At 39.7% G+C, this 27,552-nt stretch overlaps 1 protein-coding gene across 8 annotated transcripts in view; it reads left to right on the forward strand.

Moving 5' to 3' along the window:
- Window positions 1-27,552, forward strand: part of NUMB (NUMB endocytic adaptor protein) — a 119,056-nt gene that overhangs the window by 61,684 nt on the left and 29,820 nt on the right. For 5 of the 8 annotated variants that reach the window (XM_084892828.1, XM_084892823.1, XM_084892827.1 and 2 more), the window contains 3 exons: window positions 7,884-8,024; window positions 13,820-13,894; window positions 19,797-19,829. In XM_084892828.1, coding sequence (XP_084748954.1) covers window positions 7,899-8,024; window positions 13,820-13,894; window positions 19,797-19,829 — 234 coding nt within the window. In that variant the 5' untranslated portion in view covers window positions 7,884-7,898. The remainder of the gene's footprint in view (window positions 1-7,883; window positions 8,025-13,819; window positions 13,895-19,796; window positions 19,830-27,552) is intronic. The other 3 variants (XM_084892826.1, XM_084892829.1, XM_084892830.1) reach the window with 1 other exon arrangement.

Here is a 27,552-nt window from a genome sequence, read left to right on the forward strand (position 1 = left end):
AATTTTACTATCTTTTGCTCTCACTTGATTTCTTCACATTGAGAACTTTGGTTTCTTCCTCCTTGTCCTGGGAGCTCAGCAGGTTGGCCTGTGGCACCCCTTTGTTCTCCGCAGGCTCCCGCGCTGCTCCAGCCTGTTGCCGGGGTCGGCGCCGCCCAGGAAGCAGCCCCCGGCCTTGGCTCCGTTGCCCGCACTCAGAGGTCAAAGGCTCAGGGGCACCTCCCCCACCTGGGGGCCCCGTCGCCTGGCTCCCTGCTGGCGCCCGGCTGGCAGGTGTCCGGCAGGGGCTCCTGCTCCCTGTCGCATTCCTCCAGTCTGGAGCTTTTTTTTTTTTTTCTCCTTCCCGCTAGGGGAGTCCAGGATCAGAGTCAACAGACTGTCCTCTGCACACAGTGCTTGCGACTCTGGGGGCTCCGCTTTTCGCCACTCCCCTGGGATTCCGCCTCACAGCCCCGTCTCCCCCTGCCCAAGCCTGGGTCCCCAGGGTCTGGTCCAGGACTGGGGTTCAGAGCAGTCCGGACTGAGGCTCAGCGCCGCCAGAGGCTTTGTTTCTTCCCGCTAGGGTAATCCAGCATCAGAGTCAACATTCAGTCCTCTGCGCGCAATGTGTGCGCGACTCCAGGGGCCCTGCTTTTCGCTGCTCGCTTGGGATTTCGCCTCACAGCCCCGTCTCCCCCGCCGGATCCTGGGTCCCCAGGGTCTGGCTCATAACTGGGGCTCAGCGCTGCCTGTTCGGGGGTTCAGCCCAGGCTAGGGAACGCCAGGCAGCACCCAGCCCTCTCCTCCTCTCCGGCTGCGACCTCTCCGGGCGTGCGTGTGTGCGTGCGAGCGAGCGCGCAGCATGTCTCCCTACCTTAGGCTTTTTTTCAGCTCCTCTGATTTTCCTTCTGGTCTTCTCTTTCCTTCTTGTTGTAGAATTTTCAGTCAGTCGACTACCTGTAGCTCTGGGCGATGTCTACTCAACATTGTAGTTGTATTCCATTGAAATTGTTGTGTGCTGTTGCGGCTAGGTGTCTACCCGAGCAGCCATCTTGGATCCTCTCTCCAATAATGCTTGTAATTGTTGGTCTTCAAACTTTATTGGTTGACTTGGATATTCTTTGTCTTTCACATAGAAATCCTCACTTTTAAAGCATTTAAACCAGCGTTCACAAGTATCTTGAGATGGAGCATGTTCACTATAAGCTTCCCGAAGTATATGATAACTTTTTCTTCAAAATAAAGTAATAAATTAAAACTTCCTGCAAATGCTTTTTTTGGCATGAAATTCAACATTTTTAAGCATAAAAATACCTATGATGTTAACACCTTTAGCAAATTTAACATATGAAGTTTTGAAGCTTATTGTCAATACAACAAAATAGCATACATATAAAATTGCATATAAATCAAAATATGTGTAACTCCAAAGATAATAATTTAATAAAAAATTAAAAATATATATGTGTAACTCCATCTATTGAAAAAATCTGCATTATTAACCGTTATACCTGGTATACCTTTTTATTGATTTTTAAATATTATAATATTTTTTTAATCCTCACCCAAGTATATTTTTCCATTGATTTTTTTGGAGAGAGGGAAAGACAGAGAGGAACATTGATGTGACAGAAACACATTTATTGGTTGCCTCCTGATGCACCTGGACCAGGAAGGAACCAGTACTTTTGACCAGAATCAAACCCGGGACCTTCTGGTCTGCTGACCAACACTCTATCCACTGAGCTAAATCAGCTAGGGCTGCACCTATTTATTTTTTAGTGTGTTTGGCTTAATTCTATTTACTGTATCATAACTCCTATTAAGAACGAAGAGGAGAATAGTAGTAAGAGATCATCACAAGAAAGATTTTATTTATAATGACTAACTATGGTGGCCCTTACCCTTTCTTAAACTTCAAGCTTATACCTCTCTCCACCTGGAAGTTTTATTATTAAGCACTCAAATTCAGCAGTTCAGTTTGCTGAACTCATCTATTCAGTTTGCTGAGGACTAAAACTAAAATTCATATTTGGATTTTGCCCTCTTCCTCACCTTTCATAATCAGTCATCAGTTCCTGCTACAGACAGTCCTCTGGTTACATGGGAATCGACGCATGTCGTTTTGTGGTTACATCGCCATCTCCCATTTATTTATTTTTTTTAAAAAGTTTCACCATTTCGACGGATGTACATATGTGCTTTATGTTTTTTACTATTTACTGTATTTACCACAAGTAAATGTCAGGAATTATCTTTCTTTTAATTTTTTTACTGTTTGACTACATTACCGCTGTGTATGTGCGCCATGTGAGTGAATTAGGTACTTACAGAGGTGGGTTCCCACTTATGGCAAAAATCACATTACGTTGTGCCCGCAGGAACTGATCTCTGACATAACCCTGTTTGACTACATTACCGCTGTGTATGTGCGCCATGTGAGTGAATTAGGTACTTACAGAGGTGGGTTCCCACTTATGGCAAAAATCACATTACATTGTGCCCGCAGGAACTGATCTCTGACATAACCCGAGGACCTACTGTATTGGCTTTTCCCACAAAGAATTCTGCTGGCCAAAGCAAAGCTGAATTTATTAAACTGACGGCAGCAAGGGAGAAAGCCATTTTGACAGAGTCTGGTAGGTAGAAGTTAGGAAAGGGTATTTCTCGGGTCTTTAAATATGGACTCACATGGTTTAAGGCAGGAGCTTCAAAGTGGAGAACTGCTTGGGATGGACATAGTATTTAGAATTAGTAGACACAACAAGGAAAGAGTCTTGAAGCAATCTATTGTCCTGCCAGGAGGGCTGTTTGCCCTGATGTATACATTGTTCGCCCAGATAAATTAGTTCATAAGAATGTCCCCAAGCAAACAGTGAAGCTGATTATTGGTTTATAGTCTTATCCTGGGATTTTACTTAATTCTCACTGCTACTCTTATTTTCTAAACTTTCCTAAAATCTCCCTGTTCTCCTACCACCACTGCCCTAGTTCATTCAGTTTGTTGTCATAACTTGCCCCAACTATTTTAAAAGTCTCCCAACTCATCTGCTGCCCTTTCCCCTTCAGATTTGTTTTCCACACTGACACCCGAGTAATCTAATCTAATCTGACTGTGTCACTGGTGTGTTTTAGTGACTTCTGATTGTCATAGGATAAAAATCAAGACCCGATCCTTCAACCTCATTTCTGTGCTTCTCTTCTTGCATTGCTGCCTAGTGTTTGATTTCCTTCATTTGTGCTTTTGTTGATGGTGTTGCCTCTATCTGAATTATCTTTTCCTTCCCACTCCCCAATGTATGTGTCTAACTTTTGTTCTTCCTTTAAAACTTAGCTAAGTCAATATTCGCTAGAGCAAGCATGTCAAACTCACCAGCAGCATGCATGCAGTCCGCCGGCCACAAGTTTCATGTGCTTGCTGAGTAAATGTAACCTGAACCTAGACTGTGCTTCCAGAACATACTCTGTATAGTGCTATTATTATAGTCACTATACTATAGTGTGCAGAAATCAACATTTTATGAGGGGAGGTAGTCACCTAAAAGCAAGAAGGCAAGTTAAGTTGTCTTATGGATTTCTCTACCCATCAGCATTAACAGTAGGGAGCAGCACATAGCAAACATTGAAACAATTTTTACTGACCCAAACAGGTTGGGTCAGAGGGAGAGGACTTAAGGGATGGGAGGTAAAAGGTGATGATTTAACTTTAAATAAATGTATTTGAGGCAACATCAGTGTGCTCACATATAGAAATTTGAGTAAAAGAGCAAGACTTAGAAGTATGATGGGGAAATGGAACTTCCATTTGACCCAGTAATTCCACATCTAGGAATATATCCAAAGAAAACAGAAACACTAATCAGAAAGGATATATGCACCCCTATGTTCATAGCAGCACAATTTACAATAGCTAAGGTTTGGAAACAGTCTAAGTGCCCATCAACAGGTGAGTGGATTAGAAAACTGTGGTACATTACACAATGGAATACTATGCTGCGGTTAAAAAGAAGAAATTCTTACCATTTGCAACAGCATTGATGGAACTGGAGAGCATTATGCTAAGCAAAATAAGCCAGTCAGAGAAAGATAAATATCTCATCATCTCATTTGTGGAATATAATGAACAATACAAACTGATGAACCAAAATAGATCCAGACTCAGAGAAGCATTGGACAGTCCAACCTATGAGAGAAGGCAGGGGTTGAAGGGGGTAAGAGATCAGGACTTATATGCATGCATATGGGCATAAGCAATGGACACAGACAGTAGTGGGGTGAGGGCATGTTCTGGAGGGTGGGGGCTGCAGGGGAGAGGTCAGTGGGGGAAAGGGGAGACTTATATAATACTTTAAACAATAAAGAATTTTTAAAAAAAGTATGATGGGAAATCATAATTGGAATATAGGATGTGTGTGTGTGTGTGTGTGTGTGTATATATATATATTTAAAAATATATTTTATTGATTTTTTACAGAGAGGAAGGGAGAGGGATAGAGAGCTAGAAACATAGATGAGAGAGAAACATCGACCAGCCGCCTCCTGCATACCCCTACCAGGAATGTGCCTGCAAGCAAGGTGCATGCCCTTGACCGGAATTGAACCTGAGACCTTTCAGTATGCAGGCCAATGCTCTATCCACTGAGCCAAACCGGTTTCAGCTAGATATTTTTCTTTAAGGGAAGTTGTCAAAGTGGTTTCTTTGTCAATGGGAAGTTGGCCTGCTATTCCCTCTGCAGTGTCTTCCAACACTGATGATTCCCTGGTCTTCTATGTCTACATCTACCCTACCTAGTAAATACCATCTAATTTGATGGAGGTCTATTTTATCTTTTAGTTTCTTCAACTTTATAGTACAGAATGAGTGATCTACTTAAAGGCAGAGGATTGAACTACCTTTTGTCATATATATGACAGGCACTGTGTTAGGATGTAGGGGTACTATTCAAACAAAATATAGTCTACTACTAAGGAAATAGAAAGTTGCTAAAAGATTTGGTGAATACAGTAATAGAAGTAAGCAGTAGGTGTTCATGGGAATCATATGAAATGGAAGGACCTACCCCAGGCCAGGTAGGGGCTTGTCAGAAAAAAATGCTAGCTTCCTTGAAGACTCCTGAACTGACTTTAAAAGATGATGATTAGACTTATACCAGAGGCAAACAGGGGAAGGTCTTTCTAGGCACGGGAGGAACATATACGAAAGTTCTGAAAGAGGGCCTGCCTTGTTTGGAGACTTGTACTTTAGTATGGCTGGAGCTTAGCATGTGAATGGGGACTGCTGAAAAGATTGGTGAGTGAAACCAAATGAAAAGGACTGTGTTTGGCCTGCTTAGGAATTTGGGCTTCAAAGTGGAGTGAAGCAATTGAAATTTTAAGCAGAGTAATTGCGTGGTCAGATTTGTTTTAGAAAGCACTCTGGCAGTAGTCAGGAGGACAAAGTGGAATGGACTTATCTTGGAAGCAAAAAGACCATTAAGTGAAAGGCTTTTGAAATAATTTAAGCAAAAATGTCTAAGGCTAGTGGAACTCATGTGGTGGTGGTTGGGGGATCAATTAAAGATATACTGAGGAGGTAACATCAGTGGGGTCACTGGTCAGAGAAAGGGTGATTGCAGTGATGCCTCTTGGGTGTCTGGCCTGACTAACTCTGTAGGAGGGTAGTCTGTTTTGCTAAGAGAAAAAAAATTAAGAAGAAAGGATTCATGTAGTCACAAGATTCTTAGAGTGCCAATTTGAGCAAGGGATATGGGTGTTTTTCATTTTCTTGTATTTTTATATATTTTTAAAATGTGATATGAAAGAGTATAACAGGATGTATAATCAAGGAAGCTTATGTAATTCTTTTTGGAGTCTGTTCAAGTAGACTCTCATTTATCTTAGTTTAGAAATGAGTGATCTACTTCAAGGCAGAGGATTAGACTACCTTTTGTCCAGCCCTTTGATTATTTAACATCTATCTCCTGAACTCTGTGAATCAGTTTTTAATTGATAAATAATAAATTTATTTTTTAAAAATCCAGAGGTTTTTTTTACATTGCCATTTATCTGTCAGACTTTTTACCTTTTGAGAAGATATGTGGTAAGATTGACTTGTCTGTGTAAAATAGCTAATTTGATAATAGTTCTCCTGTGGCATTATGCATTTTAAAATACAAAATGACTTTCCACAGAATGCAAACTTTGATTTTCAAGTCTTTCAGTGGTGTCACATGGGAATCAATGTTCAATCTCTTGCTATTTAACACTTCTGACAAAGAGGATGTTTCATTTATATAGCTTTGTCACTCATTTTCTCAAGTTAAGATTTCTTTTAGTCTGTGAGGTGCTTCAAATAATGAGCAGTGCAACTTAATAAAAAAATTGGAGTTATTGATTTTATTTTTTATTTTATTTTTAAAAAATATTTTTATTGATTTCAGAGATGAAGGGAGGAGAGAGAGTAGAAATATCAATGATGAGAGAGAATCATTGATTGGCTGTCTCCTGCACACCCCATACTGGGGATCGAGCCCGCAACCCGGGGATATGTCCTTGACCAAAATTGAACCCAGGACCCTGAGTCTGCAGGCTGACACTCTATTCACTGAGCCAAACCGGCTAGGGCTGGAGGTATTGATTTTAGATTTTGATTTGCTCTGTAAAGGGACACTCATTATGTTTATTCATTGGTTCTTTTTTTTTTTTTTTCTCCTTCTTTAAAAAAATATATATTTTATTGATTTTTTACAGAGAGGAAAGGAGAGGGATAGAGAATTAGAAACATCGATGAGAGAGAAACATCAGCTGCCTCCTGCATACCTGCCACTGGGGATATGCCCTTGACCGGAATTGAACCTTGGACCCTTCAGTGCACAGGCCAACGTTCCATCCACTGAGCCAAACCGGTTAGGGCTATTCATTGGTTCTTGAATGTTCTGTTATTATCAGTTAGGTCTTCCTTCCTTCTCTCAGTTTTGTGATTTCTGTTGCACCTAGAAAAGCAGTAGAGAAGTGCCTCTTTCAATAACAAAACAAAAAACTGACTATAGTTTAATATTTTTTAACTTACAGAGTTAATGATGAGACTTGGGCTACTTCATTAACTCATGCTCGATCTCAGTAGAGGGGCATGAGGAGGCAACTGATGAGTGATTCTCTTGGGCTACGTTCATATCTGTAATGATTATAGATATGAAAGTACATTCTGATATCATATTGCTTGTAAGAAATTTCTTCTTTAGAATAATTTTATCCTAGTAGAACTTTTTCTTTAAACATATTTAAAAGAAACCTTATTTTATTCCTTTTTGTAAAACACCTTTCTATAAAATGGTGACTGTAATCCCCGCTTTGCTTAGTGTCTTCAATAGTAAGCCAAAAAAGTCCTCATATTTCAATGTTTTAGACTGAATTTTTTTCCTAATAAGTATAAAAGTTTTCAGAAATTTTTAACAGTTTATAGTTTGGCCTACATGTACAAATTTTCATTTTTAGGAGTCAGAATGGATTTGAGAGGTAGACCAATAGGGATATATTCATTAAGTTATTATAATTAAAGTCTCAGGATAACATCTGTGCAAATCGGGGGTAATGGAAAGATATGTACACATATAATACCTTAATTAAAAAAGATAGGAAAATAAATAAATAAATAAAAATGAAAAAACAAACAACAAAAAAACAAAAAAAAATCTGTACAAATCCTAAAAGGTTATTATTGTTTTTACAAGATTAGTATTCTAATTGTCTTCAAAATGTGAAATGATTTGTTTGAACTTAGTATCAAAGGAAGTATAATAATTGCTCATTTCCCCCCAAACCAAAATCTTTACTTTGGTACATTAGTTTTTCATTAATATTGCAAACCAAAATGTAAATACATGAGAAGGTAATAATTTTTCATATTTCTTTAACTATGTCTGCAGGTTGTAAAAATTAAAATGAACAAACTACGGCAAAGTTTTAGGAGAAAGAAAGATGTTTATATTCCAGAGGCCAGTCGCCCACATCAGTGGCAAACAGATGAAGAAGGGGTTCGTACCGGAAAATGTAGCTTCCCAGTTAAGGTAAAAGATCACGTTTCTATAAATGTATGTGTAGAAAGAATGGGCAGTGTATTATATGTGAAGTCCCTCACAAAACTAATATCTTCATATTCTGCTTCAGTAATAGATTTAATAAAACAGGTTAAAATTGGTGATTTTTCTCTTTATATTTAAACTAGAGGCCCGATGCACGGATTCATGCACCAGGGGGGTCCTTTGGCCTGGCCTGCGGGGATTAGGCCAAAACCAGCTCTCCAACATTCCCCAAGGGGTCCCAGATTGTGAGAGGGTGATTCTCAGGTGATGCAGCCTGGAATCAAGCTCCCTCCTCTCTGGTTCTGGGTGTGTCACCCGAGAACTGCAGCTGCCAAGTCACCACAGCTCTGCAGCTCCTGCATTGGAGCATCTGCCCCCTGGTGGTCGGTGTGCATCATACCTACTGGTCAGTCGGTCAAACAGTTGGCCGGTTGCTTAGACTTTTATTTATATATATTTATATTTATATTTATATTTATATTTATATTTATATTATATATATATATATATATATATATATATATATATATATATATATATATATATATATATATATATATATAGACTAGAGGCCCAGTGTATGAAATTTGTGCACGGGGGGGAGGGGTGTAGGGGGGAGAGGTCCCTTATCCTGACCTGTGCCCTCTCGCAATTTGGGACCTCTCATTAGGGTCCCTAGGCCTGGCCAGTGATCACGCCAATTGGGGCTTTCCCTCCCCCAGCTGCTGGCAGCTAGACCTACCCCCACTGTTGCCACTGCTTGCCATCTGTGCGGCATTGTGCCCCCCTCCCCTGCTACTGTTCTCCTCCCTCTGCAGGCCACAGGAGTGGGTGTGATTGCTTGGCTGGCCTGGGCCTCTCTCTGAGGGCGATTGCTGGCTGGCCCCGCATACCTGCCATGGCATCGCTGGCCGGTGGCCTGGTCCTCCCTCCCCCCTATCAATTGCCTGGCCAGCTGGTGGCCTGGGCCTCCCTCTTTGGGGCAATCTATTGCAGAGCCTCCCTCCCCTCTATCAATTGCCATGCAGAGGGTGGCCTGGGCCTCCTTCTGCAGGGTGATCATGGGGCAGTGGCAGGGCTCCCTGACCAATTGTATCACACCCGAATTGGCTGACCTGGCGCCAGTGCCTGTCATAGTGTGGTCGTCTGCACTGTCGTTCTGCTGTTTGGTCATTTGATCAATTTGCATATTACACTTTTATTATTATAGATTACTATAGACTAGATGCCCAGTGCACGAAATTCGTGCACGGGGGGCCCTCAGCCCAACCTGCACCCTCTACAATCTAGGAGCTCTCAGGGGATGTCCTACTGAGGGCTTAGGCCCACTCCCCATGGTTCTCTGCTCTTTGTGGGCCTGGAGGTTTTGCTGCAGCCATGGAGATGAAGCCCCCATGCCCTGCTCTCCACTCTGCCTGCCTCGCCATGTGCCATGGAAAGGAAGCCCCAATGTCCTGCAGTGTGCTCTGTCTGCCAGGCCCTGGGGCTTCGCCGACACACTAAGGAAGCCCCCAAACCCTGCTGTCTGGGCTCTGTCTGCCATGTCTGAGGACTTCCCCACCACTGCCATGCTAAGGAAGCCCCCAAGCCCTGCTGTCCTGGCTCTGTCTGCTGGGCCTGGGGGTGTTCCCGCCGCCTCTGTGCTAAGGAAGCCTCCAAGCCCTGCTGTCCGGGCTCTGTCTGCTGCGCTAACTACCGTCCAGGCTCTGACTGCCCTGTGTGGGGCGGATCAAAAACGTCATGCAGAATGATTAAACATTTAGATTGAATTTAGGAGGAAGAAGAGGTTGCTTTATTCAACACATTTAGAATTGGCAATCATCTTTATATACGAAAATAAATAAAAACTGTAAATGTGGGAAATCAATACATTTTTTGCTGCGATTGTTTCTGCAGATGATATCTATATGAAAAACCGAAGAGAATCAACCAAAAAAATGTTTCAAAGGATAGGAAATTGCAGGGTTTTAGGCTACTTATAAGATATACTAAAATCAATAGATAGAAAAACCACTTAGTTTAGTTAGAAAATATATGGGTCTTCTGATTCTGGCAGAATGTAGAATAACCTAACATAGAAATACTACCAATATAAATATCTAGAAATGCTGAATACATTTTCAAACTAAGTTTTTCTCTTAAAATACAGCAGCCATTCAATACAGATATCTTCAGTTACCAGAAGTTAAGAAGGAATTTGGAAGCTGATGGGCACATGCCTGGGCTGTGGGCTCAATCCCCAGTAGGGGTTGTGTAGAATGCAGCCAATCAATGATTCTCATCGATGTTTGTGGGCTTTTTGTTTTGTTTTTTTGTGTGTTTTTTTTTAATCTTCTATTGGTTTCAGAGAGGAATGGGGAGAGAGAAACACCAATGATGGGATAGAATAATTGATTGACTGCCTCCTCCAAGCCCCCCACTGGGGATCGAGCTGCAACCTGGGCATGTGCCCCTGACCAGAATCGCACCGGAGATCCTTTAGTCTGCAGGCTGACGCTCTATCCACTGAGCCAAACCGGTTAGGGCTCATTGATGTTTCTACCTCTCCCTCTCCCGTCCTCTCTGATATCAATTAAAAATATATATTAAAGGCCGAAACCGGTTTGGCTCAATGGATAGAACGTCGGCTTGGGGACTGAAAGGTCCCGGGTTCGATTCGGGTCAAGGGCATGTACCTTGGTTGCGGGCATATCCCCAGTAGGGGGTGTGCAAGAGGCAGCTGATTGATGACACTCTCATCGATGTTTCTAACTCTCTATCTCTCTCCCTTCCTCTCTGTACAAAATCAATAAAATATATTTTAAAAAAATATATATATATATATTAAAAATAATAATAACAAATTAGCCCTGGCCAGTGTTGTTCAGTTGGTTGGAGCATCGGCCTGCACAGCTGCGATTGGTTCAATTCCTGGTCAAGGACCCATACCTAGATTGTAGGTTTGATCCCAGGCGGGACACATGTGGGAAGCAACCGATTGATGTGTCTCTTATCATAGTTTCTCTTTCTTCTCCCCTCCCTTCCACTCTCTAAAAATCAATGGGAAAATATCCTCAGCTGAGGATTAATTAAAAAATTAAAAATTAAAAAAAACAGACAGTACATATGCCAAGAATGAAGATATCAGAATTTCTTAAAATGTCAGAACAGTGATGCAGACTGCTCAGTTGCTGAGGTTATATTCTTTCCCAGTATTTAATTTTCTTTTTTCCTTGGACCAAGAAATTAAGAATATACTATTGGGCTTTGAAAAAAGCAACATGTCAACTGAACATGAAGAAATACTTTCTAAAGCTTAATTCAACTAGAGTTAATTTAAAAGTTCATTCATCACTAACTTATAAACAGAAAAATACAGCTTTCCAGAATTTGAGTGTAATATGCCTGTCACTGTAGCATCTGACTGATGAAACAGTAGTATTCAGTGACAAAGTACTCTATTATTTCTGGGTGTGAGTCCGATCTAACCATCTAGAACTAGTTGACAGAACCACCACATCTTACTGGACAGGGCCCAAGCCCAGAGCGGGCTGCCTTGGGCAGACTGGTGGTGTGTGGGTCCTTACCTTTGTACAGGAAAGATGTCACAACACAAATCCAGGTGATGGTGAAAGTACATTTATTAAAGCTGAGGACAGTGAAACAAGGAAGGGCTTAGGACAGAAGACTAGGCGGGGCTGCTTTGGCTCTCAGGGGAAAGAAGTTAGCACAGGCGGGGCTGCTGTCAGCTCACGGGAGAGTCAGCAAAAAGGGACCTTGGAAACCGGGTCAGAGGATTAGCCCCGGACAGCTCCAGGAGGAGAAAGGGAAAGGCGTGGCCTACGGAGAAGTGTGCTGGGACCTTTGTCTTGAGGGTTTTAAAGGCTGGGAGTTTAGGGTGGTCTTAGGGGAGATCTCAATAGAATATTCATCACTTTCCAGGTGTGCCCTCTTAGGGTTGTGGTCTCCACTGATTGGTCAGTGCCAGGGCATGGAGTCATTACTGGTCTTGGAGTCACCTGCCTGGTTTTGCTGCTTTTCTTGGCCTGGAGCTGAAAATATAACTGAGGCCTAGATATCTCTAGGGAGGAAAGGTCAGGAGGGTTTGGACCGAATGACCAGCTGTGGAAGAAAAGGCCGCCCTGGGTGGAAGATCCAGCACCAGTTCTGCCTGTGGCTAGGCACCTGGGGCTTTCCACCCTGGTGACCTGTATCTGCTGTAAATTGCTTAGCCAGTTTGTTCAGCCATCGACTTGCTTTCTCTATTCCACTTGCCAAAGAATTGTCCTAGCTTTTTACTATCGTGCCTCACAAACTATTTTATTGATTTTCCACAGAGAGGAAGGAAGAGGGATAGAGAGCTAGAAACGTCAATGAGAGAGAAACATTGACCAGCTGCCTCCTGCACACCCCCTGCCGGGGATGTGCCCACAACCACTGTACATGCCCCTGACCGGAATCGAACCTGGGACCTTTCAGTCCGCAGACCTACGCTCTACCACTGAGCCAAACCGGTTTTGGCCAAACATCACATTTTTTTTTTTTTAATATATTTTATTGATTTTGTACAGAGAGGAAGGGAGAGAGATAGAGAGCCAGAAACATCGATGAGAGAGAGTCATCGATCAGCTGCCTCTTGCACACCCCCTACTGGGGATATGCCCGCAACCAAGGTACATGCCCTTGACCGGAATCGAACCTGGGACCCTTCAGTCCCCAAGCCGACGCTCTATCCATTGAGCCAAACTGGTCCCGGCCAAACATCACATTTTTAACAGCCTGTAATATTAAATTATTTTTTCCCCCCAATTTAATAGTAAAAAAGAGATAAACAAAGATGACTAAATGTGGAATATGTCTTAAAGCTCATGCTATCTCTTATTGAGCCAAAATTGTTAAAGCTAGCACTACTTAAATACCATCTTCAGCTGAAGACAGATGAAGGTGTTGCAGGTGGGGTGTCGATTAAGGGAGGGAAAAAAACACTATAAATGGGTAAGGTTGTTAGCGGATTTAAATCTTTTGTCTTCAAAAAAAAAAAATCTTTTGTCTTCAGAATTAATAAGTTTCTAGAGATAAGTTTATTCTTCTCTTCCAGGGGTAGCAGGGAGACACCCTTCGAAATGGAGAGTTCCCTTACAAAGGGAAAGGTCTCCAAAGAATAACTTCTGCTTGGATTTCAGAGCTTCTCCATGGAATGCTGTTACTTAAAATTGCCAGCCTAAAATAATCCTTATGCCAGAGAGATATTCTGGGGTGACAAAAATGTGTTCCCCTACAGCTGCCAGGCTGCAAACCCATACAGTCTATTCCTGCCCTGAATTCTGGAGGCAGTTATAGCACAGTGGTATTTGTGTAATGTGTTGCATTAGGATGTTAAGACAGCTAGATGTCACTTGGCAATAAGAATTCTTCAGCTCCGTTTTAATCTTATTTAAGCACTGTTGTATATGCGGTTGTCTTTACTAAAAGGTCGCTATTCAGGACTTGATTGTATATCTTCTTGGATTTTATATGATTCAGATTTGCCTTAAAGAGATTATACTCTTTCATCTTAGAACTATATATAATGCATATTTACTGTGTCAATGTAGAGACTATCCAAACATGTAGAGAATTTTTTATAAGTTTATTTGTAGCAAACTGACTGCATGCCAGAAGTAAGATCGCAAATGCTGCAGAGAAAAATGCTTCCCAGAATGACAGTTTCCAGTTTCTATTGATACTTAATTTGGAATTAAGGGGCAGGGAACTACTCAGTAAACATAGCAAAAGCCCTAACTTTTTTCTTCTATTTACAGTACCTTGGCCATGTAGAAGTTGATGAATCAAGAGGAATGCACATCTGTGAGGATGCTGTAAAAAGATTGAAAGCTGTATGTATTTGATGGTTGCCAGTATTGGTCCATATGCTGTAAATATTCTCGTAAAAGATTTTGCTCATAAATTTTAGTGACCCATGATCGGCTTTTTAGGAAAAAATAGAAGATGGAGATATCTGTGTTAGAAGGACTTATTAATTGGACTGCTACTCCCAAATTTCCTTTTGTATACCCCTCAAACATAATATATCACTCTGCTTCTTGCACAAACTTCAGCATATTTGATAAATAATGTTTTCTCTCCTGTTATGCCATAGAACACATCCTAGGCACCTGCCTGTATATTTAATAAAAGGAGAAAATGGGATCAGAGTTCATAAAGGTTCAGATTAAAGTGTTTATTTCATATTTTGGATAGATTTGAAGAATGTTTCATAAACTCTGACAGCCCTCTTCACAACCTCCTCCTCTCCAGTGTTTGGCCTCCTCCACCCTCAGCCCTTGCTCTTAAAGCTTTAAGCATGCCTTTGCCCCATATAGCATTAAATACTTGTTGCTTTGGATTTGCTGGTATAGTGGGCTGCCTTGAGTTTGGCTACTAATGAGTGCTTTTTTTCAGTTTACTTAATAATCAAAACTTTTCTGCTTCTTGATACATTCTGTAGGACCTTTTTTTTTTTTTTTTTTTTAATAATTCCTCAATATAAAAGATATAAAATCAAGGGAGCAAGTATTCAGAGAAATGAATTATATCTTGGAAGAAATGCCTGAATCTGTTGTAGAAGGAAAAGGAAGAGAAAAATAACTGATTATACTATGCAAAGAACTAAAATAAAAAAAATCAATGCAGATACAATATATACTATACACATATCTTTACCTCAGATTACCACAGGTGCATGCAGGAGGCAAAGGGTATGTTTACATACCCTTTACCTTAGACTTAGATTTTGGTCATTTAAATTCTTAAATGATTGAAGCCCTTCCTAGTCTTTCTGTGCTCTCCTATTACCATAATATTAAAGAGACTTATATCCATGTGTTATGGTACATGAAACTATAATTTATAGACTTTCTATGTCCACCTGAATATATATTTCTCAGTTAAATACAGCTTCAGAAAATGTAATTTTTCAAGAAATATAAATTCAATCTCTTTAACAGAATTTTAAGTTCACTAGAAAAAATAAGATGTTTAGCTAAGAAGTTTTGTTTTTTTAATATATTTTATTGATTTTTTTTTTTTTTTTTTACAGAGAGGAAGGGAGAGGGATAGAAAGTTAGAAACATTAATGATGAGAGAGAAACATCGATCAGCTGCCTCCTGCACACCCCCTAATGGGGATGTGCCCGCAACCAAGGTACATGCCCTTGACTGGAATTGAACCTGGGACCTTCCAGTCCGCAGGCTGATGCTCTATGCACTGAGCCAAACCAGTTTCGGCAGAACAGTTGAATGTTCTGCAATGATTTGTCTTACAGTTGTTTAAGGAATTATTTTTAATTATTTTTTTTAATCCTCACTGGAGGTTATTTTGCCATTGATTTTAGAGAGAATGGAAGAGAAACGGAAAGACAGAATTATCGTTGTGAGAGAAACACATCGGTTGCCTTCTGCACATGCTCTGAGCAGAGCCCTGCTAGGGAGGAGCCTGCAACCAAGTTACGTGCCCTTGATCAGAATTGAACCCAGGGCCCTTCAGTCCAAAGGCCGATGCTCTATCCACTGAGCCAAACCAGCTACAGCTAAAGAGCATTTAAAACATCATATAAACTACTGACTGAAAGCAATAGACAAATCGGTGAACAGACTAGATGGACCTGAAACAAACTATAAGTAGTTATTAAAGTCTTATAACTTTGTTTTTAAAATAATTCTTTATTGTTGAAAGTATTACGTATGTTTCCCTTCCCCCCTCTCCCCATTGGCTCCCTCCAACCCCCTCTGTCTTATAACTTCTATAGCTTACAGTTAGAAGGTCACTGTGGAATGAACCTTTAGAAAGTCTTTTAACTCAGAGTACAGCTTCAGGTTCACTTTCTAAATGAGGAAAATCTAAGGATGGTTTAAATTTGACCAGAAGGTATTAAGTTGTTTAGTGAGTAGTTTCGAGTAGTTAACCCTCTTAACTGTCTTAGGTTTTTTAAAAAGCAAGTCAGAGAAAGACAAGTACCATATGATTTTACTCATGAGTGGAATCTAAGGAGCAAACTGAACTAACAAGCAAAATAAAGGCAGATTCATAGATGGGAGAGCAAGCTGCCTGGGAGGTAGAGGTGGGCTGGGAGGGTGGAGGGATTGAGTAATAATGAAAAAAAAAGAGGGAGAGAAGTCATGGACGTAGACAACAGGTGGTGATTGCAGGGGATAGGGGGAGTGAGTTGAGTGGAGATGGAGGGATAGATGGTGATGGAAAAAAAGAGAAAACCCTTATTTTAAAATAGAAACATCTGTTTATTATATAGGTAGTAAATTTTATTATTTAAAATACAAATCAACAAAAACAGTACATAAAATCTCTTGCAATCCCAGAGATAGTCACTATTTACCATTGAGTTTTAAAACTAATTTTTGAGTTGAGTGAATGTTTTTATTTTATTTTTCCTTTTTATTTTCTTAACCAAGAAGATGATAAACTATAAGCATGATTATTTGAGTGCAGGACTATTTAGATTATAAAATTTAGTGAGTTTTTATTTTCACCAGAAATAGGAACCAAATTTGTCACACAAAAAAATTATACCTATACTTAAAACAGTGTCTGGCACACAGTAGCCACTCAAAATATATTTCTGGAATGAATATATAGAAAACAATTCAGTCCTCAATATGTGGTCAAATTGAATCTCATAATAATCACCATAACCATAATTACATTTCATGTTTTTAAATCCTTTTACATAACTCTAAAAGACCCTTATTTCCCTGTGGTATTTGTTTTTAAGATTTTTTAATTGGTTTTTGGAGAGAGGAAATGAGAAGGAGAGAGAGATAAAAACATCAATGATAAGATAGAATCATTGATTGGCTGCCTCCTACACACCCCTTACAGGGGATCAAGCCTACAACCCAGGCATGTGCCCTAACCTGGGATCAAACCATGACCTCGTGCTTCATAGGTCATGCTCAACCACTGAGCCGGGCCATTTCTGAACTTTCCATTCAAGAAATTCTTTGAAAATTTTCAGACCAACCCTATCCAGGAGACTTGTAGCAAATGCTGTTTATAATTTTACATAGGGAACATGTAATTTTAAAAGACAAGATGAAAGTTTTAGTTAACTGATGTCGATTTCCTATTTATTGTACTCAGTCTTCCCCCTTGTGTAAATACTCTAACACTGTACTGAGAAGGTTGCAAAAAGTTGAAAGTCTTCAGTTTGTTGTTCTTCTTAGATCATATTAATTACAAAAATTTATGACTTTGTCTTCTTTTCATATTTTTGCTATGCAGAAATTCTAATCACCTCTCTCCCTAACATTGATCCTAACAAACATCTGTAATCAAATATACCAGATGCTTATGTTATGCCAAAAGTTATATCTCTTGAGGTGTTTCTGTTTACTTTTATAGATCATAAAGCTTCCTCATAGAATTTCAAATAAACACAAGCAAATATAAAAGTGTACAATCTAAAGATTAAAGAAAAATAACATATCTAGTTTGAATGTCAGGTACTTAAAATTTGAAGAATGATATAGCTTAGCTGTACCAGTTAAGTGGCAAAACAGTCATCTTAAACTTATCACCTAAATGATCTTTAAAATAAAAATCTAACCTTCTGGTGCTTTTTAAATTTATGGGAAATTAAGGAAGCAGGATAGTTTGCAAGTATAGTTTTCTTTTTTCTTTTTTTTTTAAATTAATTGTAGTTTTCTTTTTTCTTGAAGTAGCTCTTTAACATTTAGGATTATTTTAACTTCAATTAGAAGTTATTTGCAAACTTAACATTCTCAAATGAAGAGATACTAAAATAAAATAGTATTTTAAACATGCTTCTCAGAGCCTAAACATGTTTTGTTTTTTACTTTGTGTACATAAAGTTAGTTAATAGCTATTTTTAACTCATTTACTTTGTGATATAATTTCACAAATTAATCACTTAGAGATTTAGATTGTATGGGATTTGTCTATGGATAATCTATTGTTCATTTTCAGTGTTTTTATGTCATAGTGCTAGATGACGAGTAATGTAATTTATCAATCTATTCCGTAAAAAATCTATCAGGTCTTTGATTATATTGCTTGACAGTAATCCAAAGTGCCCTTCCATTTAAAAGGTCTTTTCTTCCCATTGTCTCTGTAAATGTGTCTCCCTCTGTCTTGGTTTTAGACTAGTTTCATTATACTATCAGTTTCTAATATGTTGATTTTTTTTTATTCACTATTTGACATATTTTTTCATAATATATTTTTTTGTTTTAGCAGGTAAAAGAATCATAACTTAATTGTTTAAAAAATATATTCTCTAATAACTATCTTTTTATGCATTTTGCACGTAAACTTTTTTCATTAACACCTGAGATCTTTTATAAAAAGAAGTCAGACTCCATGTTTAACAAGTGCTTTTCTGGAAGCTAAATTAAATATTAATGAATCTCTTTCCCTTACCTCACTATCCTTAAGAATGGTGAATCTGTTAACTTTGGCTGCATCCTTAAAAGCTGATGGTTGCTCACAGTCTAACAAAACTAAGGTCATCAAACTTGGCAGCAGAGATAAAATGTCAGTCTTGTGATAACTACCCCAAATACTTCATTATTTTTTTAGCTTAAGTTTAAAACATTTATAGAAATATTTGATACTACTTATCATTTTCAAAACTTAGGGAGCAAGCAAACTGTGTTTGAAAGACTTTATAAATTGTCTGAGAGTCAAATTTTAGAAAGTTGTCTTTTTCTAGATATTTGTCCATCATTAAAAACTGATCATAAAAAGTAAAGGCTTAAATTATAATTCAACAAAATCTAGAAAATGTAAAGAAACTTAAGCTAGCTTGGGCGAATTCGAATCCATCTTTGCATAAATTCAGATTTTAAATGGTGGTCAGTTTTAAAGTTTGTATATACTTAAAAATTGGTGCTGAGACCATAAGCAGCTATTTTTGTCTCATGTATATAGTTTCAGGATTATATACTTATAACTGTCAATGCAAGTTCTTTTTCTAAAACAGTAACATTTAAAAAAAAACACAAAACCCTAATCCTTAAATTTCAGTTGTGGTCCACAGTTGTGGTTTTGTTCTCATATGCTTGTTTTCTCTGCTCCAGTGAAATCATTAGCCTGTGTTCTTTATAGAAGATTTATTCTGTGTTTCCAATATTTATTATTTCCCCATGATTGCTGTGGAATTGATCAGCACACATACAGATTAATCCTATTGCATAAGGATTCTCCAAGTGACACCTTGAACTCAGTAAGAAAAAGTCTGACAGTGACCCTTGCTGCACACTCATTAATTTATTTTTTTAAATCATTAATTTAATTGTATGTGTTGCTGTATGATTATGTGGTCATTTGAATGTGAATGGATTTTTTAATTGATGACTTCCACTTTTCAATTGAAAAATGTGTATGAAACTAATCTCCTATTTACTATTCACTGTTACGAAATTTAAAATGCACATCTCACGAAACCAGTATGTCCTAATATTTTTCTCTGCTACCAAATTTGGATAATCTCTGTTCTAAAAGTAAATAGAGATTATAATTAATTGCTCTGCATGAATATAGATTCTGATTTCTTCACATTCCTTCCATGGATTCTTAGGCACTGTAGTATGTTTCCCTGCATTTTCATATCACTTCTGGTATGGATAACTCTTTAAAACTCACTCCCTCCCCTTCTCCTACTTTGCCCTTTACCCAACTTCCATATGTGCTTATTGGTGTGAAACCCTGGGACATTAAGCCCATACAATAATAGCGTTCGACTTGTCCCCCTGTTCCTCCAGGAAAGGAAGTTCTTCAAAGGCTTCTTTGGAAAAGTAAGTTTGATGCCACATTTGTGCTTGTTTTATAAGGAGTTACACCCCTAGTATAGCACTGACAAATTCTTTTAAAAAAGAAATACAGCTTTGGTATCTTTATAATACAGCAATTGATTTGATTACATATGGAAATTAATGAATTGGAAAGTTGCCATCTATGATATTTCCTGTGTCTGTTGATACTAAATCTGATGATTCCTAGGAAAGTCCAATAAACAAAGTAGGTTAAAAAAGGATTGTCTCTTTATTAAGACTAGGTGCTAAATTTAATTTTATCCTGCTAAACTATTCATATTAGTTGAATTTTTTAGAATTGGGTTTTATTTAGTGTTCTATATTGACAGAGAAATGGGAAGAAATATTAAATTCAAGTGAAAATTAAATGTATCACAAAGTTTACACTCAATGCTATTTTTTTCAATCTATTATAAGTTAAATTTCAGGTGAAGTTCTACAGAGCCTAAGCAATCCACCTACATTCACAGATGTAATAGTGGTAAAAACTAAGATTTGAATCCAGATAATCTGACTCTGGAGCCCACACTCTTAATCACTATGCTATACATTCACTCTGTTTTCCTATTATTTTACAAGTGAACTTTAAAAGATTTAGCCTTAAAAGATGCTAATAAATAAAGAGCTCCTGGGAAACTTACTTTTATTCTCTCTCTCCTTCAAAGGTAGTAAGTAATTAACTTTGGCTTTATCTCTAGTTAATTTACTTTTTTATTAGTTAAAGCATTAAAGAGTCTTTTTTAGTGGTTCAAACTAACATTTTATTTATTTGGAGATGTTTAAGTCATACTAGTGAGTTTGACTCCCATGGGATTTCCTTAAAAGATGCTAAGTAATCCCATAATGGCATCCATGAACAAATGTGACTATCAGAACTTTTTCTTATATTATTGCGGGGAGAATTATTTTTATGACAGGCTGATTTTATTCTAATACACAATTTTTAAAATTACAAAGTCATTCAAAGAGTTTGGAAAACAGGCAGGGGGAAGCATCTCTCATTATCTTACCAAAAGTGTACTTTTAAATGCAAAACTATTCTGGAGCCTTTTAAATCTTTCAGGTTGCCATCATTCAACTCACTTTCACAGTTTTACAAGAAATAAGCTGGTGAAAGAAACTTGGTTTATTGAGTTTGCTAGACCAATTGTGGTTTCATAAAAGCTGAAAATGAAGAATTCATAGGACATTTAATAGGGAGTTTGTATCCAGTACAGTTCCTCATGAATTTTTACTTTCTTAGTCTTCATATCATGTATGATTTAAGGATCCAAGGATAACAAGTACAACAGTTATCAAGAAATGTTTCCATCAAACATTTTCATAACAGTAGGTAGACGTAAGAGTTATCAGCCCTGATTCTGAATTTGTAAGTCATGGCCAGGAGAACTGCTTCCTCTTTTCACCACGTTGCTACCTGGACCTGACTACCCTGTTCCCCCATGACCTGCTGATGGGCGCAGGCCTCCAGAAACGTTAGCCATAGGGAACAACACTGCAGCCTGTTACCGGACTCTCTGATTAGCCCATTGTAAACTCACATCGTAAAAGGGAAGGGGGAAAACTGAGAACCTGAAATATTTTTTTCCAAATTGCTCATTGTTTTACAGAAGTCAGGAATACACTCAACTTTTTCGGAAGTATTACAGGCAGCTTCATTTGTGTTTTTGGCCATAGGAGGCCAGTACTCTATTACCAAGTAATTGTAGGGCACTTAACGTTTGAAAAGAATTTCATAATTTTCGTATATTTAAGGAGCCCCATGAGCTAAGTAATCTATATTCCTATTTTTATGAGGAACTGACTGAACATAGTTATATAAAATGTTTAGACCTCCCATCTATATCTCTTTTTAAAACCATTGTATTAGAAAAACTTAGTTCAATCTGCCTCCTGTGAGTTTTTCTTCTGTGTCCTGCTTACTATTCACACAAAACACTTCAATTCTGTTCACCAAATATGTGGAAATTTTCCCCCCACTAAGCAATTCTCTGAAACACCAACTGGGTGTCGTCCAATTTAACTCAATTCTGACGTTGCCTAGAGCCGTGGTCAGGAAACTGCTGCTCGCGAGCCACATGCGGCTCTTTGGCCCCTTGAGTGTGGCTCTTCCACAAAATACCACAGCCTGGGCGAGTCCATTTTGAAAAAGTGGCGTTAGAAGAAGTATAAGTTTTAAAAATTTGGCTCTCAAAAGAAATTTCAATCGTTGTACTGTTGATATTTGGCTCTGGTGACTAATGAGTTTGCCGACCACTGGCCTAGAGATGTCAGATCACACATGTTAAGGGCTTAGTCCCACATCGGTGCTCCCCCTCTATTTCAGATGCCAATTGTAAGTAGTAGGTCCTCGGGTTACTCACAACTTCTGTCCAGTTTGGCTACAAATTGGAGGTTCCCATGATCTCTTCCTCAGGTTTGATTAATTTGCCAGAGCAGCTCACAGAACTCAGGAAAACACGTTTATCAGTTTATCAAAGGATTTGAAAAGGATAAAGATGAACAGCCAGATGAAGAGATACGTAGGGTGAGGTCTGGGTGGGTCCCAAGCTAAAGAGCTTCTGTCCCTGTGGAGTTGGGGTGTGACACCCTCCTAGTGTGTATGTGTTTGCCAACCTGGAAGCTCTCTGAACCTCGTAATGTTGGGATTTATGGAAACTTTCTCACGTATGCATGATCAGTTATTTCTTTTTCAGCTCCTCTCCCCTTCCTGGACAATAGGGAGTGGGGCTGGAAATTCCAAGCTTCTAATCAGGGCTTGTTCTTACTAGTGACCAGCCCTCATCCAGGAGGCCACCCAGAGTCGTCTCATTATAACAAAAGGTTTTCCTAGTGCTCTTACTACTTAAGAATTTATTAGGGTTTTAGGGTCCTTTGGTCAAAGACCAAATATTAGAACAAGAGGTGTTCATAATGCTTTAATCACTTAAGGATTTACGAGGGTTTTAGGAGCTCTATGCCAGGAACCTAGTGGCTGAGACCAATACATGTTTCCTATTATTTAACAGGCGTTTACTTGTATTCATATAGAGCTTTATAATTTATGACATGCTTTGACCTACTTTCCAATGTGCTACTCACAACAGCTCAATGAATTAGTATAGTTCATGAAATTGCATTTTACAAATGAATGAATTAATTCAAAAGAGGTCACCCAGTTAGTAGAAAATAGCAGTGCCTGCCTTGAAACCAACGTTTTCTGAAACCTGGTGCAGTGTTCTTTCACCTAGCCCAGTGGTCGGCAAACTTATTAGTAAACAGAGCCAAATATCAACAGTTCAACGATTGGAATTTCTTTTGAGAGCCGAAAACCGACTTCTGCGCAAGGGCCACGAAGTTTTCTGTACGTGCGTGCTCATATGCGGTATTTTGTGGCTTGTGAGCTGCAGTTTGCCAACCACTGACCTACACCATATTGATGTTTTCGCATTCAAAGGTATTGGCCTTTGCTTTCCTCAAGTATACCTTAATTATAATTAATGAAGAAGTGCTTATTGCAGAGAACACGCGACAGGTCAAGGGTCTGAATGCTTTCCACAAATATGTGTTGTATGGCCTATGCATGGTTTATAAATTGAATTGGTTGCAGTATTTCAAACATTGGAAGCTTGCAAGTACAAAGTAAGATATCTGTTTTAAGAATTAGGTCTGGCCCTGGCTGGGTTTGCTCAATGGATAGTGTCGGTCTGTGGATTGAAGGGTCCTGGGTTCAATTCTGGTCAAGGGCACATGCCCAGGTTGCTGGCTCGATCCCCAGTAGGGGGCATGCAGGAGGCAGCCAATCAATGATTCTCTGTCATCATTGATGTTTCTATCTCCCTCTCCCTCTCCCTTCTTCTCTCTGAAATCAATAAAAAAAATATTTTTTTAAAAAAAGAATTAGAAGGTCTGGCAAAATGGCATGCTTTCTATGTGATGACAGTGGCTTGAGCTGAGTAGCTAGCAACTATGCTGTTTGGTTGTCTATTTGCCATAATACCTGCAACTTCTTATTGTCCTTCTACTCAATGAGCTTCCCTCATTTTATTACCTGCTTCTAAGCCTGGAGAGTTTGTGAACTCCTCCCAAAGCTATTATGTCACTTTGATTAAGGAAGAAGTGGGTAACCATGTCAAACTGTATAAAAATCACCCCAAATTATATCTTTTGTAGTAAGTCCTGTTAATGTACTGCCAAATATGGTTTTCAAGTTTTTATGCTTTCATGATTATTAAATGCCATTATAGAAATGGTTATGTTTTAGAGAATTCATGGTTTAAACATAATGTATAGTTATATTGATTTCACCTAATTCTCAAGAATAAGACATTTCATGGTACTTATGACCCACTTAAATCAGGATACTCTCATGTTCACTCTATTTTAGATTTCCCAAATTTCTCCTCTATGACAAATTGTGCTTAGTGCTTATTTTCATTCTGGATCCTTTTCTTTAAAAGTATTATAATAGCTGCTACCTCTTTCCTTTCATTACTTCCTGGGGTTTTTTGTTTGTTTGTTTGTTTTTGGATTTTGGGGTTTTTTTTAATTCCCAATTCCCAATCCCTTTCTTCTTTAAATTTTATTTTCCTTGCATTTTATTAATGCATTTTTGGGATTTGGTTTATTTTTCTTTTTGAAATACATTATAACACATTCCGGAAGAACAAAAAGTCCTAAGAGTAATCAGAGGATTCCCTGGTTTCATTATTTCCTGTGACATAAGCAGGAAATAGTATGTCACATGCCCTGGTCACAGACCTTTTCTAGATTTAAAAAAATCAATAACCTTTGGAGTTTTTTAAAATTTGTACTCATGAAAACCCAGTGGTTCTCAAGCTTCAAGTCATAGTTGGTATCCAAAACATGCTAGGGACTGTGCTAGGCTATGCAGATACAAAGATAAGCAAGACAGTCTACATTTTTTAGTCCATTTACTCTATTTTTAGATGACTATTTGGCACCTCCCTCTCTTTCTTAAACCTCCAGAATTTCTTACTTTGTTCTCTCTTTCAGCTGATCACCTTGCCTCCTACTTCACTGAAAAAAAGTAGATTCAATCAGAAGAAAACTCTCATGTGGCACTTCCAAATCTACTCACCTACCTGCATCCATGCCTGTATGCTCTCTTTTCCCTCCTACACAGGGATGCATCGCTGCTGGCTGAGACCAGCTCCTCCAGTAGGTTCTAATCATTCCAGCTCCTTATTCTAGCAATGCTACCCTCTGTTTCCTCCACAGTCAGTTTTCTTTGTCTAGTGGATCATTCATTAGCATAAAACACAAGCCATCCTTTAAAAAAAAGGTATCTTCTTTGTGCTTTCAGTTCCTGTTCTCCCTTCCTTTGTTAAACTCATTTAAGCAGGCTTTTGCCCTCACCACTGGTCAATTCATCCCTCTTCCAATGGTCTCTCATCCAACCTACTAGCAGCATTTGAAGTAGCCCATTCCTCACCCTGCCTTGAAACACTTCAGTTCCTTGGAGTTCAGGGATCATACTACTCTTGTCTGTTTTTTACTAGAGGCCCAGTGCACGAGATTAGTGCACTTGGGGGTCCTTCAGCCCGGCCTGTACCTTCTCACAGCCCAGGATCCCATGAGGATGTCCCCCAAGGGGTCCTAAGTACTGCTGCGGAGGCAGGAGAGGCTCCTGCCACCACCACTGCACTCGCCAGCTGTGAGCCTGGCTTTTGGTTGAGCGGCACTCCTCCTGTGGGAGCTCCTGCATTGAGCTTCTGCCCCCCTGGTGGTCAGTGCACATCATAGTAACTGGTCATTCTGCCATTCAGTCACTTTGCATATTAGCCTTTTATTATATAGGACTAGGGGCCCAGTGCATGAATTTGTGCATCTTGAAAGGAACTGTGGGCTGTGAGGCTGTGGTGGGCATAGGGGCAGCTCTCGGCCCATCCTCCATGCCCCCACCCAGTCCCTCCTGCCACGGCTCCAGATCCCCTTTCTGCTGGTGCCTACCCGCCCGATCGCCCCTGAGGGCTACCCCTCTCCCACTGCCGCTGCTCCCATGTGGTGATGGTGCAGAGCGATTGGGGCTGGTGCCAGCAGCAGGTGCAGTGGGGCTGGTGCCATCAGCAGGTGTGAACAATAGCTGCTGCCCCAATCACCCCTCAGGAGCATGGGGAGGTGGAGTAGCCCTCAGGGGCGATCGGGCGGGTAGGCACCAGCAGTGGGTGTGAGCAGTGGATCTGGCACCAGAAGTGGGTGCAAGTGGGGTGGGCGCCAACAGCAGGTGTGAGCACCAGGTGGGGCTATGACACATGGAAGCAAAAAATTTTCAGTAACCACCAGAGGCTCACCCCAATGACAGTGACTAGTGCCCGCCTTGGTCTGGCACCCCTGATCACCTGCTCCACCATCCTGCTGTGGCCAACGCTCACCATGTTCCACACTCCTGGTGGTCACATGTCATAGTGACCAGTTGTTCGGCCGTTTGGTCTATTTGCATATTAGGATTTTATATATATACTAGAGGCCCAGAGCATGGGATTCGTGCAGGGGTGGGAGGTCCCTTCACCTGGCCGGCAACTGGGGCTGGTCAGGGCCATCTCACCCAGTCCTGATTGGGGCTGATAAGTCTGGTGGCTGGGAAGGGTCTGTGGGAGGGCTCCAGGGCGTGTCTGGCCTGTCTCACTCAGTCCAGACTGGCCAGACCCCAGCAGCAAACTAATCTACTGGTTGGAGCATTTGCCCCCTGGTGGTCAGTGCACGTGATAGTGGGTGGTTGAGCTGCCTTAGCATATCATTAGCATATTACACTTTGGTTGAACAGTCAGTTGGACACTTAGCATATTAGGCTTTTATTATATAGGATAGATAATGCTGCCTACCTCTGTGACCTCTTCTCTAACTCTACCTCTCCCTGATGATCTCATAGTGTCATGGGTTTAAATATTGTCTCTAGTTCTGTGATTTTAAAATTTTTATCTCCAGACATCTCCCCCAAACTCTGTAGTGGTTTATATCTTAGAAGCAGTATAGCATAGGGTCAAGGGCACAGAATTTAGGGGGCCAGATTGTTTGCATTTAATCCTGGTTCAACCACTTACTAGCTTGTAACCTTGGGAAAGGTTCTTAACTCTCTGTACCTCAGTTTTTCCACCTATGAAAAAAAAAACCGAAAAAAAGATAATAGCCTACCAGCATGGCTCAGTGGTTTAGCATTGACCTATGAACCAGGAGGTCACAGTTCAATTCTGGTCAGGTCACATGCTCAAGTTGCAGACTGGATCCCCAGTGGGGGATGTGCAGGGGGTGGCTGATTGATGGTTCTTAGCATTGATATTTCTGTCTCTCCCTTTCCCTTTCTTTCTGAAATAAATAAAAATCTACTTTTTAAAAAGATGATAATACCAACCTTATGGGATTGTTGTGAAGATTAAATACTTAATCTTGTGAAGATTTTAAAAAAAGATTAAAAACTTTGCCATATTGGGTGTTAGGTATCGTTATCATCAGCATCATTAAACATTTCACAGATATCTCACACTAACCAAAATTCTTTCTTTTTTTTTTTTTTTTTTTTTTTTTTTTTTTTAAATCAATCTTCATTGTTCATATTATTACAAAGGTTCCTCATTTCTTCCCCCCTCCACCAGGTTCCCACCCCACCCTCTGCCCCCTCCCCATCCCCCATTGTCCTCATCCATAGGTGCACAGTTTATGTTCAGTCTCTTCCTCCCTCCCTCTCCCCGATAGTAAATCCCTTTTC

This window comes from Pipistrellus hanaki, assembly GCF_964339955.1.
Source record: "Pipistrellus hanaki genome assembly, chromosome: 1".
In the NCBI taxonomy this organism is placed as follows: domain Eukaryota; kingdom Metazoa; phylum Chordata; class Mammalia; order Chiroptera; family Vespertilionidae; genus Pipistrellus; species Pipistrellus hanaki.